This window comes from Megalobrama amblycephala, linkage group LG13, assembly GCF_018812025.1.
Source record: "Megalobrama amblycephala isolate DHTTF-2021 linkage group LG13, ASM1881202v1, whole genome shotgun sequence".
Classification (NCBI taxonomy): domain Eukaryota; kingdom Metazoa; phylum Chordata; class Actinopteri; order Cypriniformes; family Xenocyprididae; genus Megalobrama; species Megalobrama amblycephala.
In genome coordinates, this window is record NC_063056.1 from 9,345,314 (window position 1) to 9,369,874 (window position 24,561).

A 24,561-nucleotide genomic window follows, 5' to 3' on the forward strand; every position below is an offset into this window, starting at 1 on the left:
TACAGGCGTGAATTTGCATTTCCTTCAGCCTGAGGCTTATTCATTTCTCTTTGGTGTGAAAGGGCCTTTACATTTACAACCCCATCATTAATATGTACGCCCCCAATATTTGCATATGCCAGCCCATGATCAATGCATTAGACAAGGGCAGCCAGTATTAACGTCTGGATCTGTGCACAGATGAATCATCAGACTAGGTAAGCAAGCAAGAACAATAGCGAAAAATGGCAGATGGAGCAACAATAACTGACATGATCCATGATATCATGATATTTTTAGTGATATTTGTAAATTGTCTTTCTAAATGTTTCGTTAGCATGTTGCTAATTTACTGTTAAATGTGATTAAAGTTACCATCGTTTATTACTGTATTCACGGAGACAAGACTGTCGTTATTTTCATTTTTTAAACACTTGCAGTCTGTATAATTCATAAACACAACTTCATTCTTTATAAATCTCTCCAACAGTGTGTAATGTTAGCTTTAGCCACGGAGCACTATCAAACTCATTCAGAATCAAATGTAAACATCCAAATAAATACCATACTTACGCGATTAGACATGCTGCATGACGAACACTTTGTAAAGATCCATTTTGATCGTCATATTAGCTGTGTGAACTTTGTTTATGCTGTTTAAGGCAGTCGCAAGCTCGGGGGGCGGGGAGCACAAGAATTTAAAGGGGCTGCAGCCTGCATCGGCGCATATTTAATGATGCCCCAAAATAGGCAGTTAAAAAAATTAATAAAAGCTTTTGAGCTGAAACTTCACAGACACATTCAGGGGACACCTTAGACCTATATTACATCTTTTAAAAAGACGTTCTATGGCACCTTTAAAAGTAACATTCCCCAACACTGTCAGGTATATCCTATGTTATTTGGACAAGATGTCCTCACAAAGATGGCAATATCTGAAATCCTAGTCATTGTGGGGATATTGCTTAGTCCCAATGAGGAAAACAGCTTATAAATCATACTAAGTGATGTTTTATTTTGTTTTTTAAATGTAAAAATGCAAAACATTTTCTGTGATGGTAGGTTTAGGGTTAGGGGATAGAATATACAGTTTGTACAGTATATAAATCATTATGTCTATAGAATGTACCCATAAAACATGGAAACCCAGTGTGTGTGTGTGTGTGTGTGTGTGTGTGTGTGTGTGTGTGTGTGTGTTTCTGATCCCTTTCAGCCCCTGTGGTGCTCCTGCAAGCCTCTGATGATGTAATGCAGTGCAATTATAAGAGGAATATTTAGAACAGAATTAAAGACACTGTGATGTTGTGATAGAGAATCAAACACCACGATCAAAACAGGAATGAAAAACCGGGTATGGCATCTAAGATGTTAATTAAAGGTGTAAAATAAGAACAGAGCATGCATTAAAAGGTACAAATGCAAAATAGTACCAATTTACTCCCCTGTCCCCTCTTAAAACATCTGAGCCCAGAGTATAACAATAACAGTGTTCATCATCACTCTCTAATTGGATAATAGAAACATGGGACTGTAAACATAGTAAAATATGGTGAAGGATTGTCTTTCCATCACAGATGTATGAAGGAAGAAGATTTGCCAGTTGTTTTTTTAGTTGTTAAAGGTAAAGCTTTTCCACCAACAACAATTGCAAAAAAAAGAAAAAAAAAAAAAAAACCTTTAAAAAAAAAGGCTTTAAAGCCTTGCCTTTATTTAAAATGGGTAACATTTGTGTGTCAGTATATGTTTGAATGGCAGTGGACAGTGGGAAGCAGAGAGGCTGGGTCAACTAACCCTGACCCTAACCCTAAAATCACAGGGAAATGACAGGCTGATAAGAACCTTAATTAAGCGTCGACCTTAACCTTAACCTTTACAATCTAATTGATGCAAATGTTGTTCCTAGACCAACAAAGGATACTGATCCAATTTTAGGAAAATCAAAAACATGGCAAAATTAAATATCAGTGCCATCTTAGGAATAAGTCACTATGTTAGTCTGGAATGTTCTTCCAAATCCATATGTTGTTGTTTAGTTCCATGCTAATGTAATGCACAGTGGAAACACATCCACAGGATTGAACTAATATGGCATCGTCCGTGTCTGATGACGGATTCAAAAAGACTGGTGAGATCATCTTCACCAGGACCAAGAACACATGCAGAACCAAATGAGCACATCACACTAACACAGCTGACCAGCCATAAATCAGCTTTCTGTTTCTCATTCACTTCCTCCTATGTCACTCTCTCTGTACTGTTGTGTTGTTTGTGAGATTGTCATGTAAGCTTGTTCATTTCTAGTTCTGGATCTGATTCTCATGGATGAATTGTTCTCTGAGCTCATCTTTCTCTCTTATCAAGCGTATATATGGTATGCAATTTAGGTCGGACGGTGCCGTTTAGAAATGACCACGTCTGCTTACCGGTGCATCCTTGAGCTCATTTGTCCTCTTTCTAAGATCATCACTATTTTATACTTTATCCAATGGAATAAATAATAGCTAATACATTTTAGACACAATATGGTCAATATCGACAGTTTTTGCTCTATTCCACCAACAAAAATAGTTGTAAACAGAGTCACAGCAAACCCGTTGTGCATCTCCAATCAACACAGTGTTTTTTAATGAATTGGGTAAGTCAATGATTCAATGACTGATTCATAAAGACAGTGGCTGTTTCTCAATTCCAAGAACACAGAGAACGGACTTGCGTTCTTGTGGAGTCCGGTCTAGCCAGGCAACCTTGAAAGAATGAACTCGGAAGGACGCGAGAACACAGAACACATCCTTGTGAGAATTGAGATGCGCTGCGATCTTGTTGCTCAACTGACCGTCCCAGCATATAATAAGTAGCGGCTAATGCACGATAAATGCAACATAACATCACAAACAAATGTAATAACCAATTAAAATACTTCCATCATGTTATTATTGATATTGTTTTCATAAAATTTTATATCTGTTGCTTTGTTAATGTTAAGATTATTTTGATATACGCCAATAAAAACACTGCAGGCTTTCTTCAGGTTATCATTTTTTTTTTAAATTAAGCAAAACACACGAACAAATGTTTACTTTCACGAGCCGTCACGTATTTGCGAGCATGTAGCGGGAATCTCATAAGTGAGAATGAAAACTTTAAAGGGTTATTATAAAGCGATAAGAATACTTTTTGTGCGCCACAAAACAAAAAAACAAACAAAAAAAACCAAAACAATTTTCAACAATATCTATTTGGGCCGATTTTAAAGCTTCTGAGCTTTATGAATCTTTTGTTTCGAATCAGTGATTCGGATCTTCGGATCTGAAATCATGTGACTTTGGCACTCCGATTCACTGATTTGATTTGTAAAGCTCTGAAGCAGTGTTTTGAACTCGGCCCATATAGATATTGTTGAAAAGTTGTTATTTAGTTGTTGTTTTTTTGCCACACAAAAAGTATTCTCGTCGCTTTATAATATTAAGATAGAACCACTGAAGTCACATGAACTGTTTCAAATATGTTTTTACCTTTATGGATCTTGAGAGGTGCAGTAACATTGCTGGCAATGGAGGCCTCACTGAGCCATCGGTTTTCATCAACAATATCTCAATTTGTGTTCCGAAGATGAACGAAGGTCTTACGGGTGTAGAACAACATGAGGGTGAGTAATAAATGACATTATTTTAATTTTTGGGTGAACTAACATCGACCGCCCGCAGCGTCTTCTGGGATTTTTAACTGTTCGATTCTCTCAAGTCTGCATTCAATGCATCCTCGATATCAAGAACACATCTGGGTACTTTCATGCATCCTCTGTTCTTGCGTTCTTAAGCATTGGAATTGAAATTCGATGGTTGATTATGACGTAGAGCAAAAACACAAGGACGCAATACCACTTAAAAACGCATATTGAGAAACAGCTAGTCACTTGCTTCATTCCTGAATGAATCAGCCGTTTGAATTGGTTAAAGATGATTAAGACAGTGACTTGCTTCCACCTAGTGGTGGTTTTAGTTTAATATTTAAAGTATAATTTCATTTCAAGTTGAAGCTGGCCATAGGGTCTTCACTGAGGATCTGGCCCTCTAGTCGACAAGGTCTTCACATGGGGCTCATCTAGTTGTCATGGTCTCTGCTGACATTCAGGACAGTTGTGAATGTCTCTGGGTGCACGTCCATCATCTGGTCTGGATACGGACCGGATCCGACTGACTACAGTAACCTCTAATAGTAGCGTAGATTCCATTCCCCTTACGATATAACAAGTAAATCAGATGTTATGGGAAGTTTTCCTGTTTCCGAATGACCTAATTTATGCAGCCTTACAATCCTTTAAGGGATTTGAAATGATTGAAGTTTGTTATGTGTATGCCAGGATAAAAAGATGGATCTTTAATCTAGATTGAAACTGACAGAGTGTGTCTGCCTCCTGTACAATGCTAGGAAGACTGTTCCAGAGTTTGGCACTAAATAAGAAAAGCATCTACCGCCCACAGTTTTGTTATTCTAGGTATATCAACCGGCCAGAATTTTGAGATCACAGTGGACGTGAAGGACTATAATGCGATAAGAGCTCGCTCAAATACTGAGGAGCTAAACCATTCAGGGCTTTATGAGTAATTAGCAAGATTTTTTAGCTATCAGTTATGCATTGCGTTAGTTTTGTGAATTGGTATATAACACTCCCAGTTTATGTAAATGAAAAAAAAAGAGAGAAAAGATTCCACAAGATTTAAGAACTGAACGTTTTTTTTCAGTGATCCTGCTTTTTTTTTTTAATAAATGAATTTGATGTTTCCACTCAATCACATTTTAAGCTTGTTATAAAGAGAAAAGTGTATCTTCTTCATAATAACAGCCATGACTTTTTAGACTTTTCCAACACTTTTAAAATGAGGCTTCCTCATAAATACAGGTTTTAAGACTGGGAATCCTGGCTCCTCAAAGCAAACAAACATTAGTTGATGGGTGAATTGAAATAATATATAGATTTTTTTGTTGTTTTAGATCATTTTAAAGCTCTTTTTGTCTTATTTAAAATAATTTAAGTCACCTTAAAGGCTTAGTTCACCCAAAAATGAAAATTCTGTCATTTATTACTTACCCTCATGCCGTTCCACACCCGTAAGACCTTCGTTAATCTTCGGAACACAAATTAAGATATTTTAGTTGAAATCCGATGGCTCCGTGAGTCCTCCATAGGGAGCAATGACATTTCCTCTCTCAAGATCCATAAAGGTACTAAAAACATATTTAAATCGGTTCATGTGAGTACAGTGGTTCAATATTAATATTATAAAGTGACAAGAATATTTTCGGAGCGCCAAAGTCACGTGATTTCAGCCGTGGGCAGTTTGACACGCGATCTGAATCATGATTCGACACACTGATTCATTTGTGCTCTGATGCTTCCTGAAGCAGTGTTTTGAAATCGGCCATCCCTAAATAAGTCGTTATTTATTTTTTTATTTTTTTGGCGCACCAAAAATATTCTCATTGCTTTATAATATTAATATTGAACCACTGTACTCACATGAACTGATTTAGATGTGTTTTTAGTACATTTATGGATCTTGAGAGAGGAAATGTCATCGCTCCCTATGTATGCAGGCCTCACGGAGCCATCGGATTTCATCAAAAATATCTTAATTTGTGTTCCAAAGATTAACAAAGGTCTTACGGGTGTGGAACGGCATGAGGGTAAGTAATAAATGACGGGTGAACTAAACCTTTAACCACTGAGCTCTAGGGGGTTTTGAGTGCATCAAATGAGAAAGATTTCTGAACAGGAATCATGAAAGTTGTTCCTTGTGGTTAAATTGTACTTATTTAACAATACTTAAGTAAACTGAGGTTTAAATGGAGATTAAATAGATGTTTTTTGCAATCACTTTAATCATTCAGAATGCTTTGAAAAGTAACAGCACACCTCATGTCTGTATCACAAACGGTGTGGTTTTATAGGTCCAATAGGTGTTAATGGTTTGTGCCGATCACTAGCCCCGCTCTTGAGCGATAGCAGCAGTTGTTCTTGCCTCGGCAGCTCCATATTCTGAAAATTCATCTAAACTTTCAAAAGATGAAAACATGGTTTAAGTCTTACAGAACGTCTTGAGACATTAATAACACGAAGTGATGTATGTGTTTTCTGCTAAAGTCTTCACAGAGCTGTGCGTTAAAAGTCGGTGAAAAGCTCACAAGTCATATTAGTTCCTGAACGCGCTCCAGTGGCCTCGTCTGACTCCATCTGGAAACAATAGCGCATATGAAGAACAAGAAAAAAGCTCTGAGTCAGCGTTAGCGAAGCCGGATCACGAGCGATCTACATATCTGCTTCCTACGGCCAAGAGAGAAAGACAACACAGCCTCTAACGTGATGGCAATATGACACGCGTTACGTTTAATAAGAACTGCCATTTATAATAAATCCTCTGTCCACTCTTCAGAATAACATTCATCGTGGATGAGCAATTACATTCATCTACTGCTGTTGTACAACAAATGCAAATACTGTAAATGATGGAAGTCATTTGTGCGATGCAAAAACCCATATGCGAGATGCCGGAGCCTTTCATGTGCATTTCTCTTCATCAGACCAAAGACAGATTTAGAGTTCTTGGCAGTCGTGTGGCTGCTAAAAACGAAGAGAGCTGACTTTGTTAAACGTGACACTTCTTACAGTTCATTAAACTCATGCCCGTTAGTTTCATTTGCATTTTGTTTTCCGTGAAAATAATAAAACCCAAATACGGAACAGTACTGTGAAAGCACGATACAAAAAAAAAAAAAATACCAACTGTGCAACTATACCCAAAGTTAAACAGGAAAATAAAAGCTGTATAACAGAATATTACAGCAGAATATCATTCTGGTATATTGCAGTATTGTTAATAAATAAGAAAATTAATATCAATCATACAAAAGCGCTAATTCGTTGTCATGTTAATTTAAAACCTCTATAATGTGTCAGCTGCTCGGCTGCCATTAATATCAACATATAGCACCAAAAATGAATGTAGCTCTACTACATGACGCCATATTCTCCCTGCTGCAAATATGAGTCGCATTAAGCCCGTTTATGTGTTTCATATGAGATTATGAAAAAACATAACACATGTCCATGTATTTTGACACACACGGATTCAGTCTAGTCTATATCCGGACGCAAAGCATTCTCATATTTTTTGTTCCTGACCATTTGAAGCTCTGTGAAACACAATGAAAGGAGTCCTCACACCCTCACTGACACGTATCACCTCCAGGGGGCTTCGTTGATGATGTCATTTCCTGCAGACGCACACGCAGTCTCGCTGGCATCAGCAGGCCGTGTCATTCTCCACTGAAGTCCCAGACAAACAAGCCACTTTGAGTCCTTAATAATGTCTTTGTTCGGTCTATGTTCAACACAGCACTAGAGCGGGCATCGCTCTGCTCCTGCGAGGGCTCGGAAGGTCACGGTCAAACATCTAGAGCAGAAGTTCTCACGGGTTTGTGTGTGAGCAGGACTTGCAGCATTGCTTCCCATAGAACTTGTGGTTGCAAACGCCGTGCTGCGGCACCAGATAGCACCAGTTGAAATGATCTTTACAGATCGCATCTGCACAGGAAAACAATGATGTTATAATGTAACAGGATACATGTCTTATGGAACCTAATAATGCATCAAATACTTTAAAATGTAGACAGAATAGACAGAACCATGTGTACAAACCATGTACACATGGTTTGTGTACAATTTCATTTTCTGTTTGAAAAGGAATAACGTGAAAGGAAAAGATGTTCCGACCGATCTGATGAAAACCAAATTGTAAACCATGCATGGAATAAGGAGATATCGAGTCAAATCATGTTTTCCTTTGTTAAAGAGTTATTTCATCCAAAAACTGTCATCATTTACTCACCCACATGTTGCTCCAAACCCATAAGACTTTCATTCATCTTCAAAACACAAATGAAGATATTTTTAATGAAATCTGAGAGATTTCTGTCCCTCCATTGACAGTCTATGCAACTACCACTTCATAAAGAAGTTCATAAAGAGATCGTAAAACGAATCCATATGAATTGAGCGGTTTAGTCCAAATTTTCTGAAGAGACTCGATCGCTTTATATGATGAACAGATTGACTTTAGGCTTTTATTCACATATAAACATTGATCAGCGAACATAAACAGAAGTTCAATGGAACCTGCTTGATGCAAAGAACAAACTCTGCAAAAGCTCAAACGTGCTGCGTTGGTTATCGCACATCAAGCAAACATGCTTTAGCTTCTGTTTACCGCAACTGATAAGAGTTGATGAATGTTTATATCAATAAAAGTCTAAATTCAATCTGTTCATCATATAAAGTGATCAAGTCTCTTCAGAAAAGTTTGACTACACCACTCAATTCATATGGATTAGTTTTACGATCTCTTTATGAACTTTTTGAAGCGTCAAAGTGGTAGTTATTGCCATTAAATCTCTCAGATTTCATTAAAAATATCTTGAGATGAAAAGTAATGAAAGTCTTATGGATTTGGAACGCCACAAGGGTGAGTAAATGATGACAGAACTTTCATTTTTGGGTGAACTAACCCTTCAAAATACCAAGATGTCTTTTTCTTTGTCGTTATTTCTTTCCAAATAGAAAATGAAATGAAACTAACACAAACCCAGCATAAAGGGTTTTATATTCATTAATTAATATAATTAATTTGTCAACAAATAAGACCTAACAAATACGTATGTGCAAAAGCGTCATTTTATTGATATACTATTTATTAATATTGTAAATTAGCTTTTATTTGTATAATTATATATATATTAGGGCTGTCAAGCAATACATTTTTTTAATCTAATTAATTGCACAATGTGGCGATTAATTAATCTAATTAATCGCAATTTAATCGCATGTCAAATTTGGCTGAGAAATTACATCTCATCTGTCTCATCAAAGAGACATTACAAAAAGTAGCTTTAGAAAGAAATATTTTATTTGATTCAGCATGATGAGTAAATGACGGAATTTTCATTTTTGGGCAAACTATCCCTTAATTTTATTATTATTATTAATATGGAAATATGATTTTTTTTTTATGAAGTGATACCTTAAAAAAGAATCTAAAACTGCCAGTAGGTGGCGGTAAATGTCTTAATGAGTGAGTCATTGAGTCATTCATTCATTCGATTCGTTCATACAGGTGATTCATTCAGGAATGAAGTAAATGGCGCTCTTTATCGATGGGCCATTGAATCATTGATTCACCCGACTGATTCACTCAAAACACGGATTCCTTCAGAAACTAAACGAAACCGCTGTGTGATGCTCAGAGAAGCACAACAGTTCTGCTCTGGCTTTATATGGAATATTTTCATTGGCAACATTGAGCAAAAGCAGACAATATTATGTCTAAATATAACACAATATTAACTTCTGATTTATTGAACTGTTGTCAATCAATATCACATTTGCACTCGTGCTATTTGGGACAAAAACAGCACTCGTGTGATATTGCGCTCATTACTGGTGTGATATTGCTTAACTATATCATATGATATAAATATGAGACAAACTCATACAGGGGCATTTTTGACCAGATATCATTCTAACTGCATTATTTAGGCTATATCACGTGCTTCACATTTGTCATCACTCAACTGTATGAAATGTCAGATGACCTACATAGGTCAGGGGCGGGCGGGTGCGTTAATTGCGTTAATAATTTTAACGCGTTATTTTTCACTGTAACTAATTAATCAAATTAACACGTTAAATCGACAGCCCTATTTTTTTTAAACTTCTTTTTCCTCAAAAGAATATGTGTTACATAAATATTTTCAATGAAGCACATTAGTACACGGTGAAGTAATATCACAGCTCATGACAGACCTGTCTTCTCTTGCTGGGGGCAGAACGCAGTGTTACAGGCCTGAGACATCACTGGCTTCATCTGCAGGACACACCCAGAAGAGGGACGCCCATGAACGAGACACTGCACTGAGCGCACCTGAACCCCTCCGCCACACGACACCGTACACTGCAGATAAAAGACACAACACATCATGCAAAGATCAAAATCAAGCTTCCTACACTTTCTGAGCTCATGATGGGTGGTGTTAGACGGGTGTAGGATGAGGGAAGACCTGCCTGAGACCACGGTGAGGAGTACCAGTCTGGTCTGCTGTGAGGAGAGAGGACGGGACAGTCTGGCAGGACACAGGTTCTCTGGAGCTCCATGGAGGGTTTGGGCACATGCTGACACTTTTTGGGTGACAGTTCTCTATATTTTCCCGCTACATCCTTCTCTGTGCACTTTACAACACGCAGCTGAAGCCCCTTTCCACATGACACTGAACACTGAAGAGAGAAAGAGAGAATATCACAGCCCTCATTCAAACCAAACACACATCTGTGCATTATGAAAGAGACTGAGGCAGTAACCTGTCCCTTTCTTTGTGGAAAAGATGAATGTGCACTTGTTACATCTTAAAAGTATATATATATATATATATATATATATATATATATATATATATATATATAAAAAAAAAAACTTTGTTTCAGTTAATATAATATTAATGAAATAAAAGGCCACTTAAGTGCACTTAACAACATGCAGTTACTATAGGGTTAGGGTTTGGTTTAGGGTTAGTTGCATGTAATTATGCATAATTTACTGTTATTACTATAGTAAGTACATGTAACGTGTAACTAAAATAAAGTGTTACCCTTCAATGTTACAAATGTGTAACTAATTACAAATATATTTAAATACATGGCATTCACGTTTCAATAGAACTGACATTAAAGTATATTCAGTTTACCATAAATGCTTGTCAGGACATTAGTAGCAGTACACTTTAACCATATTTCAAAGACAATAGAAGTAATTAGGAAATTACATATAAAGATGAACTTAAAGGATTAGTTCACTTTCAAAAAAAATGTTTCCTGATAATTTACTCACCCCCATGTCATCCAATATGTTCATGTCTTTCTTTCTTCAGTTGAAAAGAAATATAATGGACTTTAATAGCCTCCAAATGGTTGAAGGTCAAAATGACAGTTTCAGTGCAGCTTCAAAAGGCTTTAAACGATACCAGACAAGGAATAAGGGTCTTATCTAGCGAAACGATCGGTCATTTTCGAAAAAAAATGTAAATGTACACTACCGCTCAAAAGTTTGGGATCGGTAAGATTTGTAATGTTTTTAAAAGAAGTTTTGTCTGCTCACCAAGGCTTAATTTATTTAATTAAAAATACAGTAAAAACAGTAATATTATGAAAAATTATTACAATTTAAAATAACTTCTATTTAAATATATTTTACAAAGTAATTTATTTCTGTGTTGGCAAAGCTGAATTTTCAGCATCATTACTCCAGTCTTCAGTGTCACATGATCCTTCAGAAATCATTCTAATATGATGATTAGAAATATTTGTTATTATTATCAATGTTGAAAAAAATTTTTTATTCAACTTTTATTCAACTTTTTTACTCTATTCAACTTATAGTTCAAAAGAACAGCATTTATCTGAAATACAAAGCTTCTGTAGCATTATACACTACCGTTCAAAAGTTTGGGGTCAGTAAGAATTTTTATTTTTATTTTTTTGAAAAGAAATTAAAGAAATGAATACTTTTATTCAGCAAGGATGCATTAAATCAATCAAAAGTGGCAGTAAAGACATTTATAATGTTACAAAAGATTAGATTTCAGTTCTTTTGAACTTTCTATTCATCAAAGAATCCTGAAAAAAAAAATATTGTACACAAATATTTTGTATAATTGTACACATTAAATGTTTCTTGAGCAGCAGATCAGCATATTAGAATGATTTCTGAAGGATCATGTGACACTGAAGACTGGGGTAATGATACTGAAAATTCAGCTTTGATCACAGGAATAAATTACTTTGTGAAATATATTCAAATAGAAAACAGTCATTTTAAATTGTAATAATATTTCACAATATTACTGTTTTTACTGTATTTTTAATTAAGTAAATGCACCCTTGGTGAGCAGACGAAACTTCTTTTAAAAACATTAAAAATCTTACCGATCCCAAACTTTTGAGCGGTAGTGTATATGCTTTATATAAACAAATGATCGCCTTCCAAGTGCTTCCACCAAAACCGTACTTTTGTATTCTTCAAAAAGCTTACGCTGTATGTCCTACGCCTTCTTTATTCAACTTATGGAAAGAACGCAGCGCTAGTTCTGTTTTTTCTGTAAGTAGAATAGGGAAGGCGTAGGACATACAGCGTAAGCTTTTTGAAGAGTACGGAAGTGCGGTTTTGGCGGAAGCACGTGCAAGGCGATCATTTGTTTATATAAAGCATATGCATTTGTATTTTCTTTGAAAATGATCGATCGTTTCGCTAGATAAGACCCTTATTCCTCGTCTGGTATCGTTTAAAGCTCTTTGAAGCTGCACTGAAACTGTAATTTTGACCTTCAACCATTTGGAGGCCATTGAAGTCCACTATATGGAGAAAAATACAGGAATGTTTTCATCAAAAACCTTAATTTCTTTTCGACTGAAGAAAGAAAGACATGATTATCTTGGATGACATGGGAGTGAGTAAATTATCAGGAATTTTTTTTTTGAAAGTGAACTAATCCTTTAAGTCCTACTTCAGTGGGTCAAAAGAGCACTCCAAAATTGTGTTTAATACAAATTTAAACAATGATACATGTTAATTAAATTAAAATGGCTTTAATTTAAAAGGCTTTATCACTACTCCACATCGCTCCACTCTATCACAATGCAGTGCAAGTATTCTGCTGAGGGTTTTACCGGTTGCCAGGTGGAGACGAACCACTGGGCCTTGCGCTGCTTGTGGCAGCGTTTGATCATGCAGGTTTCTTGGCTGCTGGGTTTGGGCTGAGCGGCACAGGAAGCGTCCGGCAGCACGCGGATGTAAGAACTGGAGTCACTGCTTACACATGCCACCGCTCTCTTCATCACTCCCTTCCCACATTTACGAGAACACTGGGAAAAAGATCAAGCCATAATATAAGACAATGTTCCTCTGTGAAGTTAAAGGTGCACTTATTCATTGTTTAATTATATTCTTCTGTCCAGGATGCAGCATTACACAAAGTAAAAATGTTCAGTTACGGATGCAATTGATAAAATGCACTATTCACAGTGTTGACCCTTAACCCACTTTTCTGTTTTTTATTAGGCTACTGATAGGAATCTTTCATCTAAAACTCTGAAAATGTGTAAATTTCCTCATGTGTAAAACTTTTAAATGAGGGAAATGAACATAAACATGATTTTGCTTGAGTCGCATCAGCTGTGGAGGTGAAGACGACAACTCCCATGATTCCGCGCTCATTCACAGCACCATCAAGCTACGCCATTGTTGTTGTTTTTGCCTCTAGCTGCGAAACGTACATACTGCGCCTTTAAATAGGAAGGTATTTGCCTATGTAGACATGTGATGCATTGTTGATTGTCACGGATCTGTGTGATTGATCACTGACTGAGACCAGGGTCCAGTGCTCCAGACCGGTGGGCAGGTGTGCGTGTTGCAGGTCTGCCTGCGAGATGGCGGCGGTTGTGCACACTGGTCGTCAGACACTGTGTCCACCTGATCTGGGCTTGTTTTCCGAAGGCAGCGCACCAGTCTGATTTGCTCTCCAGATCCACAGCTGCGGCTGCACACGCCCCAGTCCTCCACACTCCAGCTGTGGTACACAACAGCACACAGATATTTTTATAAGTTCTTTACATCCTGAAAGAGTTATTTGTCGATACAAAGAATCACTAATATTTATCACATGTGCTGAGTTCAACCCAAGCTTTCCCAGAGCATTCCTTTTCCAATGAGGCTAAGGCAATGAAGTACTAGTGTACTACATGCTGCTGCTGTTGCACATGTAACATACATGAATTAACCCCCGTAGCAGATCTGTACAGGTGGATCTGGGGAAGGTGGAGGGATTCCTGAAAGCGTGCTGCAACAGCAAACACTACCGGTATTTGTTGCAACAACAACCAATGATGCAACAACAACCAATCAGCTGTGCTATGTAGATAATGACATGATCGCTGCCAAATGAGTTAGACCTATCGGTCTGTGCCATCTAGAGTTTCATGCCAGAACTACGTAATCATTTGAAACCATATTCTGGGAAATTTTTGCTATGTAATACATTTTACAGCCCTGGCTCATTGGAAAAACGTAGCTGTGTCAACATTTTTGCGTTGTGCATGATTTGCGACAGTTTCAAAGTGAAATGTCCAGTGAGTGGTGCTAAAAGTGTGTTTCGTTTTTTCCAGAACAGATGAACCTGAATATGGCAACGTTTTATTATGTTGGAGTTCTGAATTGATTCGTACCCTAGCTCTTTGCATCATGAGTACAATTCTGTAAAAGCTGAGCTACCGAGCAAGCTTGTTACGTCAGTAAAACTGAACATCTGAAGCTGGGTAAGTGATGCAAACTACAAAATATATTCGTTTACAAATCATGTATTATGGTAAAAAGTGTTTTGAGGTCAAAACATTATTGTGCAAGGAGCCACGTCTTTATTAATCCATAATTTGACCCTGTAATCATAATTGTGTGTGAAAATGATTAAAAGTGCTTGCTGTTTTACTGCCTCTAGTGTTCATTTCTGTTAGAAACTGCAATGATATGTACGTATTGGTACGTATTTTGCATTTTGCAAAAATGTTGACACAGGTACGTTTTTTCCAATGAGCCTGTGTTGCATTTTTATGTCCTCAAATATTCGAATTTTTTTTAAAGATACAGTAAATCATATTAGTCACTTAATATGATTGAAATAAAAGTTTTCTTTATTTTTCTGATAATTCTGTGATGTTTTATTCCATCCTATTTGATATATTTACTTATTATATATATATATATATATATTATAGAAAGCATAAAACATCACAAATGTATCATTAGAAATTACATTTAATTTAAATTTATTATTAAAAATTACAAGTATACAGATATTCAAGTTCAAAAAGGTACTGCTGCATCATCAAAATTCTTTCTGTACTTAATTTTCATTCTGAATAAAAACATCTAAACTTTTATTAGGCCATTCACATGAGTCAAGAACAGTGTTACTTTAGTATTATTTATGCTATCATAATATTTTTTAATATTTTCAGCTAGCTTTTACTTTTATATTTTCATTATAATTTATTTTAAGTTTTAGTAATTTTGTTATGTGCTTTTGTCATTTTTATTAGCCTTTTCTCTTAAATGCAATTAATTTAATTTAATTCAATTGCTATTTCAAATATTAATTATTAAGTATAGTTTAGGTTTAGTTTACAATAACAGAACTGGTCAAGAAGATAATGTTAAAAACTGGTTTATTAGTCACATTGAAAATTAAACGTTGACTTTTGCATTGTGTGATACAGTATTCTGTACATAGAGAAATAGGGGCCTATCATACACTTGGCACCAGGTTGTTACAACCACCGGTTCCTGCACTACACTTCCCAGCATTCCCTCTGCCCTGCACCTGCACGTCATCTCCATCACACGCACCTGAAGACGATCATCATCATCAGCACTCATTAGGACTTGTATATTACCACTCACCCTGCACTCTTGTGTTTGTCGGTAAACGTTGTATGTTAGTGTGTGTTACTCTCCTGTGTTCCCTGTATGCTATTTTGGATTATCTAGTAAAGTTGGACTTTGATCTTATTCTCCTCGTCGTGCGTGTTCCTACACACTAGAAACGTAACAGGATTACCGACCGCCCTAAATGGATGAATGGGCTAAATTCATCGCCTTGGCTCAGGAGAGCCATGACTTTTTTTGTTTTTTCTTCACGTTTTTTCCTTTTTGCCATCAACAGTCAGCTGGAGGATGAGGAATTGAAGAAGTTATACCGGATCGGGGTGAGCTACAATGGACCTTGTGTGCTGCCTGATACCACCGGCTTGAACTGGAGGGAAGCCATGCTTAAATGCGTGGAATTCAAGCGGCCCCGATCCGGAACCCCTCCGTACCCAGTTCCCAACCAGAGACCCACCGCCGATGGAAACGACGACCCCGCCGTGACGTCAGAGCCCACGCCAGGAGGAGCGACCGAGCCTGACATCACCCCGGAGCCTGAGGTATTTCCAACTGAGAAGTTTGAGTCAGGGGTCCCTGTCAGTGACGAGGGAGTAGGTGTTGAGGACGTCGAGCTGGAGAAAAGACCCGCCCACTCGCCCGTCACTGAGAGTGAGTCCACCGACAACAATACTACTTCTCTGCTGTTTGAAAGCTCTCTACTGGACTTATCTATTCCTACCAGCCTCTCTCTGCCACATCCTCTACTGGAATCTCCATCTCTGCCTTCTTCCCTGACCCCAACCAAGTCTGCTGTTCTTCCCGAGCTGTCTCCCATCAGTCCCGCTACACCACCATCACCTCCTCTCAGTGACGTGGTGACACCGGGACCACTGTGAGCCATCTCCTCCGAGGCATGAAGTTCCCGTGGCTCCGCCTCCAACATCTGTTCCCGTCTCTCCTCCTCAACCCATCGACCTGACTCCGTCACCTACGCTCCTCCCTCCCTCGTCGTCTGCTGGGACCTTCGAGCCATCGGCTTCGCGGAGCTGCCTCGGACCGTCAAGTACACCTGGGTCGGACGTCACACCGCCTACGCAACAGACTTACGGGCCGTCCGTTACTCTCCGGCCCTCCACCCCTACTGCTCCAGCTACCACTCACCCTGCACTCTTGTGTTTGTCGGTAAACGTTGTATGTTAGAGTGTGTTACTCTCCTGTGTTCCCTGTATGCTATTTTGGATTATCTAGTAAAGTTGGACTTTGATCTTCTCCTCGTCGTGCATGTTCCTACACACTAGAAACGTAACACAGGTGCAATGCAAGTTTTTTGCTAGTCTGCGTGCTGGTCTGAAAATGAGGAGTGTTCAGGCTCATTGTTGGCGCGGTACTATTCCGCTGAAATAGACTGCACCGTTGACCAACTGAAACCTGGTCAATGGCACGATATTTGTTTTGTTATTTAAAGAGCGCATTAGTAATATACGCCAATATGAGGGTGCACAACGTGCGTACATTCTGCTTATTATACACACAGGGATGTGCAGCAGCACACAAACATGCCATATATTAAAAATAAAAGGATTACAAATGTAAAAGATTATTATTGTGTGCATAAAGAAAAAAATGCTTTGGCGGAATTCGGCTTTTCCCGTAGATGGTCTGCTTGCACGCTTTAACCTTGCACACGAGCAGATCAGTTTCCTCACTAGAGAAGCGCGTTCAGTTCCGCTTGCAAATTCTGCCATGTAAATAGCGAAATCCGCCATGGCATGAGCACAACTGGCTTTTAAAGGGAATGGGAGATGAGACACCCAAAACACATGTTACACCCAAAACACACCCATTACTCATTAAGGGACTACCCAAATGCACTTGCGCCATGCGCTTTAGACCATGCGCTTAGATTGTTAAAATAGGGCCCATAGTGATAGTTGAATATTGTGGTACTATGCTATTCTGAACATACACATTGAATGTGGCTCAGTGTTCTTTCCCACAAGCGTCAGCTCTGGGGTGCGTTTCCCGAAAGCATCGTTAGTGAACTATGGTCGTAAGTCCCATTGAACTCTATTGGTAACGACGGAACTTACGACCATAGTTCGCTTTGGGAAACGCACCCCTGGTTAGGAGAGTTATAACACTGAGACACCTTGATTATCAAGAGTGGATGGTTTGTTGACTTTCAGCAAAACCAACCAGTCAAAACATCAGCTCATAAGGGTCATCAGTTGTCCCTGAAGTCCCCAAACAACCTCAAATCCCCCATCCTAAACGTTATTTCTCATAGCAAAGCACATCATCTGTCTGGAATGCTGCAACTGATGAATGTAATTGCTGCAGTGACCTGCTTTCATCTCAGAAGAGCACTGGAAATGTTCAATGCAGTACGACATCCTCAGTTTGTGCTCTTTAAAATAAATATGATATTTATATGGTGGAATCAGGCATTTGACCTACTTGAAAAGGTAAATTTGGCAATGCCTTGGCCAGACAGTTGTAGTAATTAAAGGAACTTAATATATCATAGGGAATATGTGGTCTTGTGCCTCTGTTGCCATAAACCTACTTTGAATTTATTAATTATGAGCTGGATTAAACATTCACACAGCTATGATTTCACCAGGGCTCAGCTTTCACCATCTGTGATTTGAGCCGTAATGGATACGATACAGTTGGCACTCTTTGGGGGAAGTCGTCTGGCAAATGAGACTTTAGTAATTTTTCCATTAAATTAGACCGAACAGGGACATTATATAATATTATTGCAATATATATCTATCAGTTTAATGCTAGTGCTGCTATACAAATGTGCTATAAAAATGAACAATGCTATTTCAATACAACACAGAAGAACAGATGCTCTGTGTGGAGGAAGATGACATTAACCTTCTACCTCAAACCGCAGTGATGTCAGGCTCTAAATGTGAACCTCCACCTATTTCCATGATGTAATGGCTTCTCCATGACATTTCTGGCACTGAGGACTGACATAAGATCAAATAATGCAGCACCCTAAAATACTCGATAAGTGTGTCTGCGTATGCTGTCTACGTTAAGATGATGACATGCAACTGACTACTTATGTAATAGTGGTGTAAACATCTGAAGTCAGTGAGACAAACATTTATATCACAATACTCTCAAAATTTTGGTTGATGATGATAATGTGACCATAATGATTTTTGGACACTTAAAGGGTTAGTTCACCCAAAAAGGAAATTTTTGTCATTAATTACTTACCCTCATGTTGTCCCAAACCAGAAAGGTCCAGAAAGGTATTAAAGACATCGTTAAAATTGTCGACGCAACTGCAGTGGTTCAACCTTAATGTTATGAAGCGATGAGAATACTTTTTTGTGTGCAAAAACAAAAGAAAAATAAGGACTTTATTCAACAATTTGAACTGTTGTCATACGCTTGACGCAGTGAACGCAGTGCAGAGCTTCCGTGTTTACGTCTGAGCGCCGGCTCAGTATTAGCCGATGCTGTTCACATGAGCACCACGATACATGCTTGTGATGCTGACGCAGGAGCCAGCCAATAATGACTCAGCACCTCAAAAGTTGCAATGATGTTGCTGCATATGTGTGCTTCAGAAACCCTCGGATTTCATCAAAAATATCTTAATTTGTGTTCCGAAGATGAACGAAGGCCTTAAAAGTGCTGTAGAACTTGTTTTCAAAAGATGTAATATAAGTCTAAGGTGTCCCCTGAATGTGTCTGTGAAGTTTCAGCTCAAAATACCCCATAGATTTTTTTTTAATTCATTTTTTAACTGCCTATTTTGGGGCATCATTAAATATGCGCCGATTCAGGCTGCGGCCCCTTTAAATGCTCGTGCTCCCCGCCCCCGAGCTCGCGACTGCCTTAAACAGCATAAACAAAGTTCACACAGCTAATATAACCCTCAAAATGGATCTTTACAAAGTGTTCATCATGCAACATGTCTAATCATGTAAGTATGGTATTTATTTGGATGTTTACATTTGATTCTGAACGAGTTTGATAGTGCTCCATGGCTAAAGCTAACATTACACACTGTTGGAGAGATTTGTAAAGAATGAAGTTGTGTTTATGCATTATACAGACTGCAAGTGTTTAAAAAATGAAAATAACGACAGTCTTGTCTCCGTGAATACAGTAAGAAACGATGGTAACTTTAACCACATTTAACAGTACATTAGCAACATGCTAACGAAACATTTAGAAAGACAATTTACAAATATCACTAAAAATATCATGATATCATGGATCATGTCAGTTATTATTGCTCCATCTGCCATTTTCGCTGTTGTCCTTGCTTGCTTACCTAGTCTGATGATTCTGCTGTGCTGTGATTCTGCTTTAAATCAGGGAATGTCATTCATTAGATACAACATTTTTATACAAACCTTATAGAAAGAAGTTCATTAAACTTAGGTAAAGTTCATGTAAATTTTCCAAGTATACTTTATGTATTATGTATACTAAAATCAATGTACTAGTAGCAGTGGCGTAACTTTGTTTTAAAAAGTGGGTGGGACAGGAACGTGTGTATGTGTGTGTGTGGGGGGGGTGTATTGTAATTGTATTACAATAATAATAATATGATATTAAAATTAATATGATAGTTTATTGCTTACATCTGCTATAATACAATATGTTGTTAGTCTCAAGAGTATGTACATTAGTTAATAAATACGTGGATCCACTTTTGATAGTAGATTAATGGATTAGTGGCAGCATTTTCGTTTAGCATGCAAGAGGTTCTGGGTTCAAATCCATACATGTATGATTTTTTTTTTCTCATTAAAACCAAAGATGTTCATCAGTGATTGTATATCAAGAGCAGGGACACGTTTATGTGTATTTTGTTTTGTGATTTCAACGTAACGAATAGAGAGTCTCTGCAACAGTTAAGTGATAGATTGAAGCGCTCATCCGTGTGAATCCGCAGTGTGCATGAGCACCAAGAGAACACTGTTGCGCCTCTGATAACAGCGGCAACGTGATTTCAAAAACAACACATCCCAGCGCCAGATCGCCTATTATTAACACACATTGATGGTGTTTCTTTTGTATTAGATATCCGTGCCACGAGATTTTTCAAAAAGTGGTGAGGACAATATTGAACCTTTCAAAAAGTGGGGGGACATGTCCCACCCGTCCCACCAGCAAATTACGCCTATGACTAGTAGTATACTTGTATGTGTACTATTTATATAGTTAATGAGACTAGATTTGCCCAATTTTTAGTTTATAAAGTTATAAAGTTTAGTAAGTTTTCTACTGTTACACTTTTATAAACTAGTTTACATCAAGTTTTTCTTTAGTATTTCAACTATGCTACAAGAGAACTTACAAGTTGTCACAACCCCTTTTTTGGAACTGTTTAGCTTGTAGTCAGTTTGTAGTTTTTTTTTTCTTCTGTTGATTAGCTTCATTGATTGTTTCCCAGGTATATCTTGTTGTGCTTGTTTGCCCTTTATCCCTGTCTATATTTAAGTCCGTGGCTGTGTCTGAAATCACCCCCAATAGCCTTTTAAATAGGGCACCATTTGTAGTGGTGTCCAAAACCATAGTGGACGTTATCGAGTGCACTCGTTCAATTCCATAATGCACCGCAATAACGAGTGTACAACCAATGTACACTCAACGGCTAGAGAATACCCATAAAGCACTGTGACGGCTGTGCCGAATGAATTCTCACGTGTGACCAGAAGATTGCGCCTGCATGTGAATCCATACATCCGTTTTCCAAAACGCTGGTCCAATGTGGGTAGTGTAATATCATACAGGTATAAATTCCTTTTTAAGTGATTATTAAATTGTTTAATTAAGCTTTATACATGTCCGAATTCATGCACACCTTTTCATTCACTCCTTCAAGTGGATTACATTAGTGGACTAATGGAGGGAATAGTGAATGAGGGTATAGGGGGTGATTTCGGACACAGCTCATGCGTGTATTTTCCTTGTTCAGGGTCTAATATTGTCCTCTTTAGGCAGTTTATTGGTGTGTGTTTCAGTTCTGTTCCTGGTTTATGGTTTTCCCTGTTTTGAGCATTTTACCTGTTCCTCGTTCTTTTGTTTATTTACTTTAATAAATATTCTTTATGGCATTTTAAACCTACTCTCCCCCATTTCTGCATCCTCTTGAAGTATACTGGTGGTTTACTAGTTACATACTTCTTGCCTGCATTTTAGTTAATGAATGTACTGTTTGAAATACACTCTCAGTAAACTACTAGTTTATTTGTTTTTATACTGCAAGTATAAGTCATAGTTTACAATTTATATATTATTTTTGACTTTCTGTATAATTGTTAGTATAAGCCAAGCATACTTAAGTAGAACTTTGTTAAGTATGTCTGTGATACATACACAAGTAGACTCAAAGTACTCTCTTATTTTTAGTTTTTAAACAATCTACTAATAGCACACTTGAGTAAATGTCTTTTTTTTTTTTTTTGTAAAAATACTACAACCAAAACATTTGACAAAGAAGTTAGTTGGGTTTGTAATCCTAAACCAACAGACTGATAGTGATAGTCTTGATAGTCAGTAAAGATAGTTAGTATCACGATATACAGTACACATTTTTATGGAAAAGTGCTTCTAGAACTACTGAAAAATAATGTAAAGGTGCTCATGTTTTTGAGTTAATGTCAAAAGTAAAGGTAGGCCTGTTACATATTTGAATAATTTCAGCTGCATACTTTGTATCACCTGAATTATGTGAGCAAAAAACTAAAATAGACACCATAAATAAAATACATAGAAATCTCCAGCACTCTCATCTACATCTCTGACTAAATCAACAACCTCAGTTGTGGCCCCAGGTTGTGTTTAATGTGTGACCTTCATGTCAACAGTGCGATTGTGTGCTGAGTCTGGAAGGTTTTTAACCTTGGCCTCTCGTAAACCCAAAGAGTTCATGCCAAACAAACAGGACATCAGATAAATGTGAGGCAATAAATGGTGTTTATAGAGGCCAGTTAATGAGGTAGAAAAACACTGACACACAGAGAAGACCCCCAGTAAAAATTTAATTTTAACAGTACTGCTCACTCTTGCCTGAAACACCTGTTAGAGAAGTGACATCATGATGCCATCATCAGGATACTGGAATAGACACAAGCAAATGTTTGGCACCGCTGTGTTCTTGGACAGCCACAAGTGTCTCCAAACCCAGAACCTACTCTATGAGAGTATGTGAACGCAAATGTTTTTAGCTACTCAACCTTCACACACACACACACACACACACACACACACAGCAAGAACTGTGCTTAATTGTTTTGTATGTGCATTTGTAGTGTACTTCTTACAAGTATATTTTTTTGTACTTAGAGATAATATAATTTTCATGAAATAAAAAGGTCACTTAGATGTACTTAGAGTACGATTTTATGATTGTTTCATAACACACTTAAAAAAGTGCACTTTGTAATGTCAAATTAAAAGTTTTACTTTAAGGTCTATTTTAAATCATTATGTTTTAATAATCTTTTGTTGTGCTTTAAAGAAGTAAACTTATTTTGATGTGTTGACTAGCATACTAAAGCACATGTAAAGTACTTGATTATAATTTTAACTTTAGTATGTTATTCAGTATTACATTAAGGCCCGGTTTCACAAACAGCGCTTAGACTAAGCCAGGATTAGACCTTAGTTAAATTAGGACATTTAAGTAGCTTTTATAAACGTGCCTTGGAAAAAAAAAAACAATAGCCAGTGCAAGTTGCTTTCAGTGAAGACAGCTCAAACATGCATTTTAGTCTGGAACTAGGTTTAAGGGATTAGTCCACTTTTAAATAAACTTTTCCTGATAATTTACTCACCCTCATGTCATCCAAGATGTTCATGTCTTTCTTTCTTCAGTCGAAAAGAAATTAAGGTTTTTGATGAAAACATTCCACGATTTTTCTCCATATAGTGGATTTCAATGGATATTAACAGGTTGAAGGTCCAAATTGCAGTTTCAGTGTAGCTTCAAAGGGCTTTAAACGATACCAGACGAGGAATAAGGGTCTTATCTAGCAAAAAAATCGGTCATTTATGCTTTATAAACACAAAATATCGCCTTGAACGTACTTCCCGTTTCCGCATTCTTCAAAACGCTTATGCTGAATGTCCTACGCCTTCCCTATTCTACTTACGGAAAAAAACAAAACTGGCGCCGCGTTCATTCCGCATGTAGAATAGGGAAGGCGTTTTCCGAAAATTGACCGATTGTTTTGCTAGATAAGACCCTTATTCCTCGTCTGGTATCGTTTAAAGCCCTTTGAAGCTGCACTGACACTGCAGTTTGGACCTTCAACCTGTTGGTAGCCATTGAAATCCACCATATGGAGAAAATTCCTGGAATGTTTTCCTCAAAAACCTTAATTTCTTTTCGACTGATGAAAGAAAGACATGAACATCTTGGATGACATGGGGGTGAGTAAATTATCAGGAAAAGTTTATTTAAAAGTGGACTAATCCTTTAAGCCTTTTCTGTGAAACCGTGCATTAAAGTATATTTTAAATACATATATAAGTTTCAGCAGAAAATATGCTCACATACAACAGCAGTCACAATACACTGAAATAGTAACCTAAAAACGGTAACATCTAAATTTACTAGTTTTATTCGAGTAAAATTTATTTAACATCACTGAATCAACATAAATACATTAATTTATACCAACAAAATTTATTTTTATTAGTTAAATCAGGTAGAAATGGCTCTTTAAGGTGACAATTACAGGTTGCAATTCAAATGTATTAGACATTACTGGTTTTGGATGTCTTCACTTCATGTTCTCTCAGTCAGGGCAAGAAGCCCAGGAAGACTCAATGCTTGGACGGATCGATTTACAGGAGCAAGTCAGCACTTTCTGGGAAGACTGACATAAGAGGACACAAGAGCTCTGACTAGAAGAACACCTCTGTGCAGGGCAACCGGTTTTATCAGACGTATCCAGAGATAGACCAGTCGACTCAATTAGCTTAAGCACATGGGCGTCTATCTTACAAACACCCAACACTGCTTTCTACGGAAGCACTAAGACGCCATGCATTATTTTTTTTTTTCTTTATT

The 24,561-nt window shown here is 37.5% G+C and overlaps 1 protein-coding gene across 2 annotated transcripts in view; it reads right to left on the reverse strand.

Annotated features, from left to right (window-relative positions):
- Positions 1 to 6,341: 6,341 nt before the first annotated feature.
- LOC125242943 (A disintegrin and metalloproteinase with thrombospondin motifs 16) overlaps positions 6,342 to 24,561 on the reverse strand; it is a 110,831-nt gene continuing 92,611 nt past the window's right edge. For both annotated transcript variants that reach the window (XM_048152072.1, XM_048152073.1), the window contains exons 19-23: positions 13,446 to 13,647; positions 12,749 to 12,946; positions 10,094 to 10,303; positions 9,836 to 9,983; positions 6,342 to 7,561 (exon numbers count right to left, since the gene is read on the reverse strand). In XM_048152072.1, the coding sequence (XP_048008029.1) occupies positions 7,446 to 7,561; positions 9,836 to 9,983; positions 10,094 to 10,303; positions 12,749 to 12,946; positions 13,446 to 13,647 (874 nt within the window). In that variant the 3' untranslated portion in view covers positions 6,342 to 7,445. The remainder of the gene's footprint in view (positions 7,562 to 9,835; positions 9,984 to 10,093; positions 10,304 to 12,748; positions 12,947 to 13,445; positions 13,648 to 24,561) is intronic.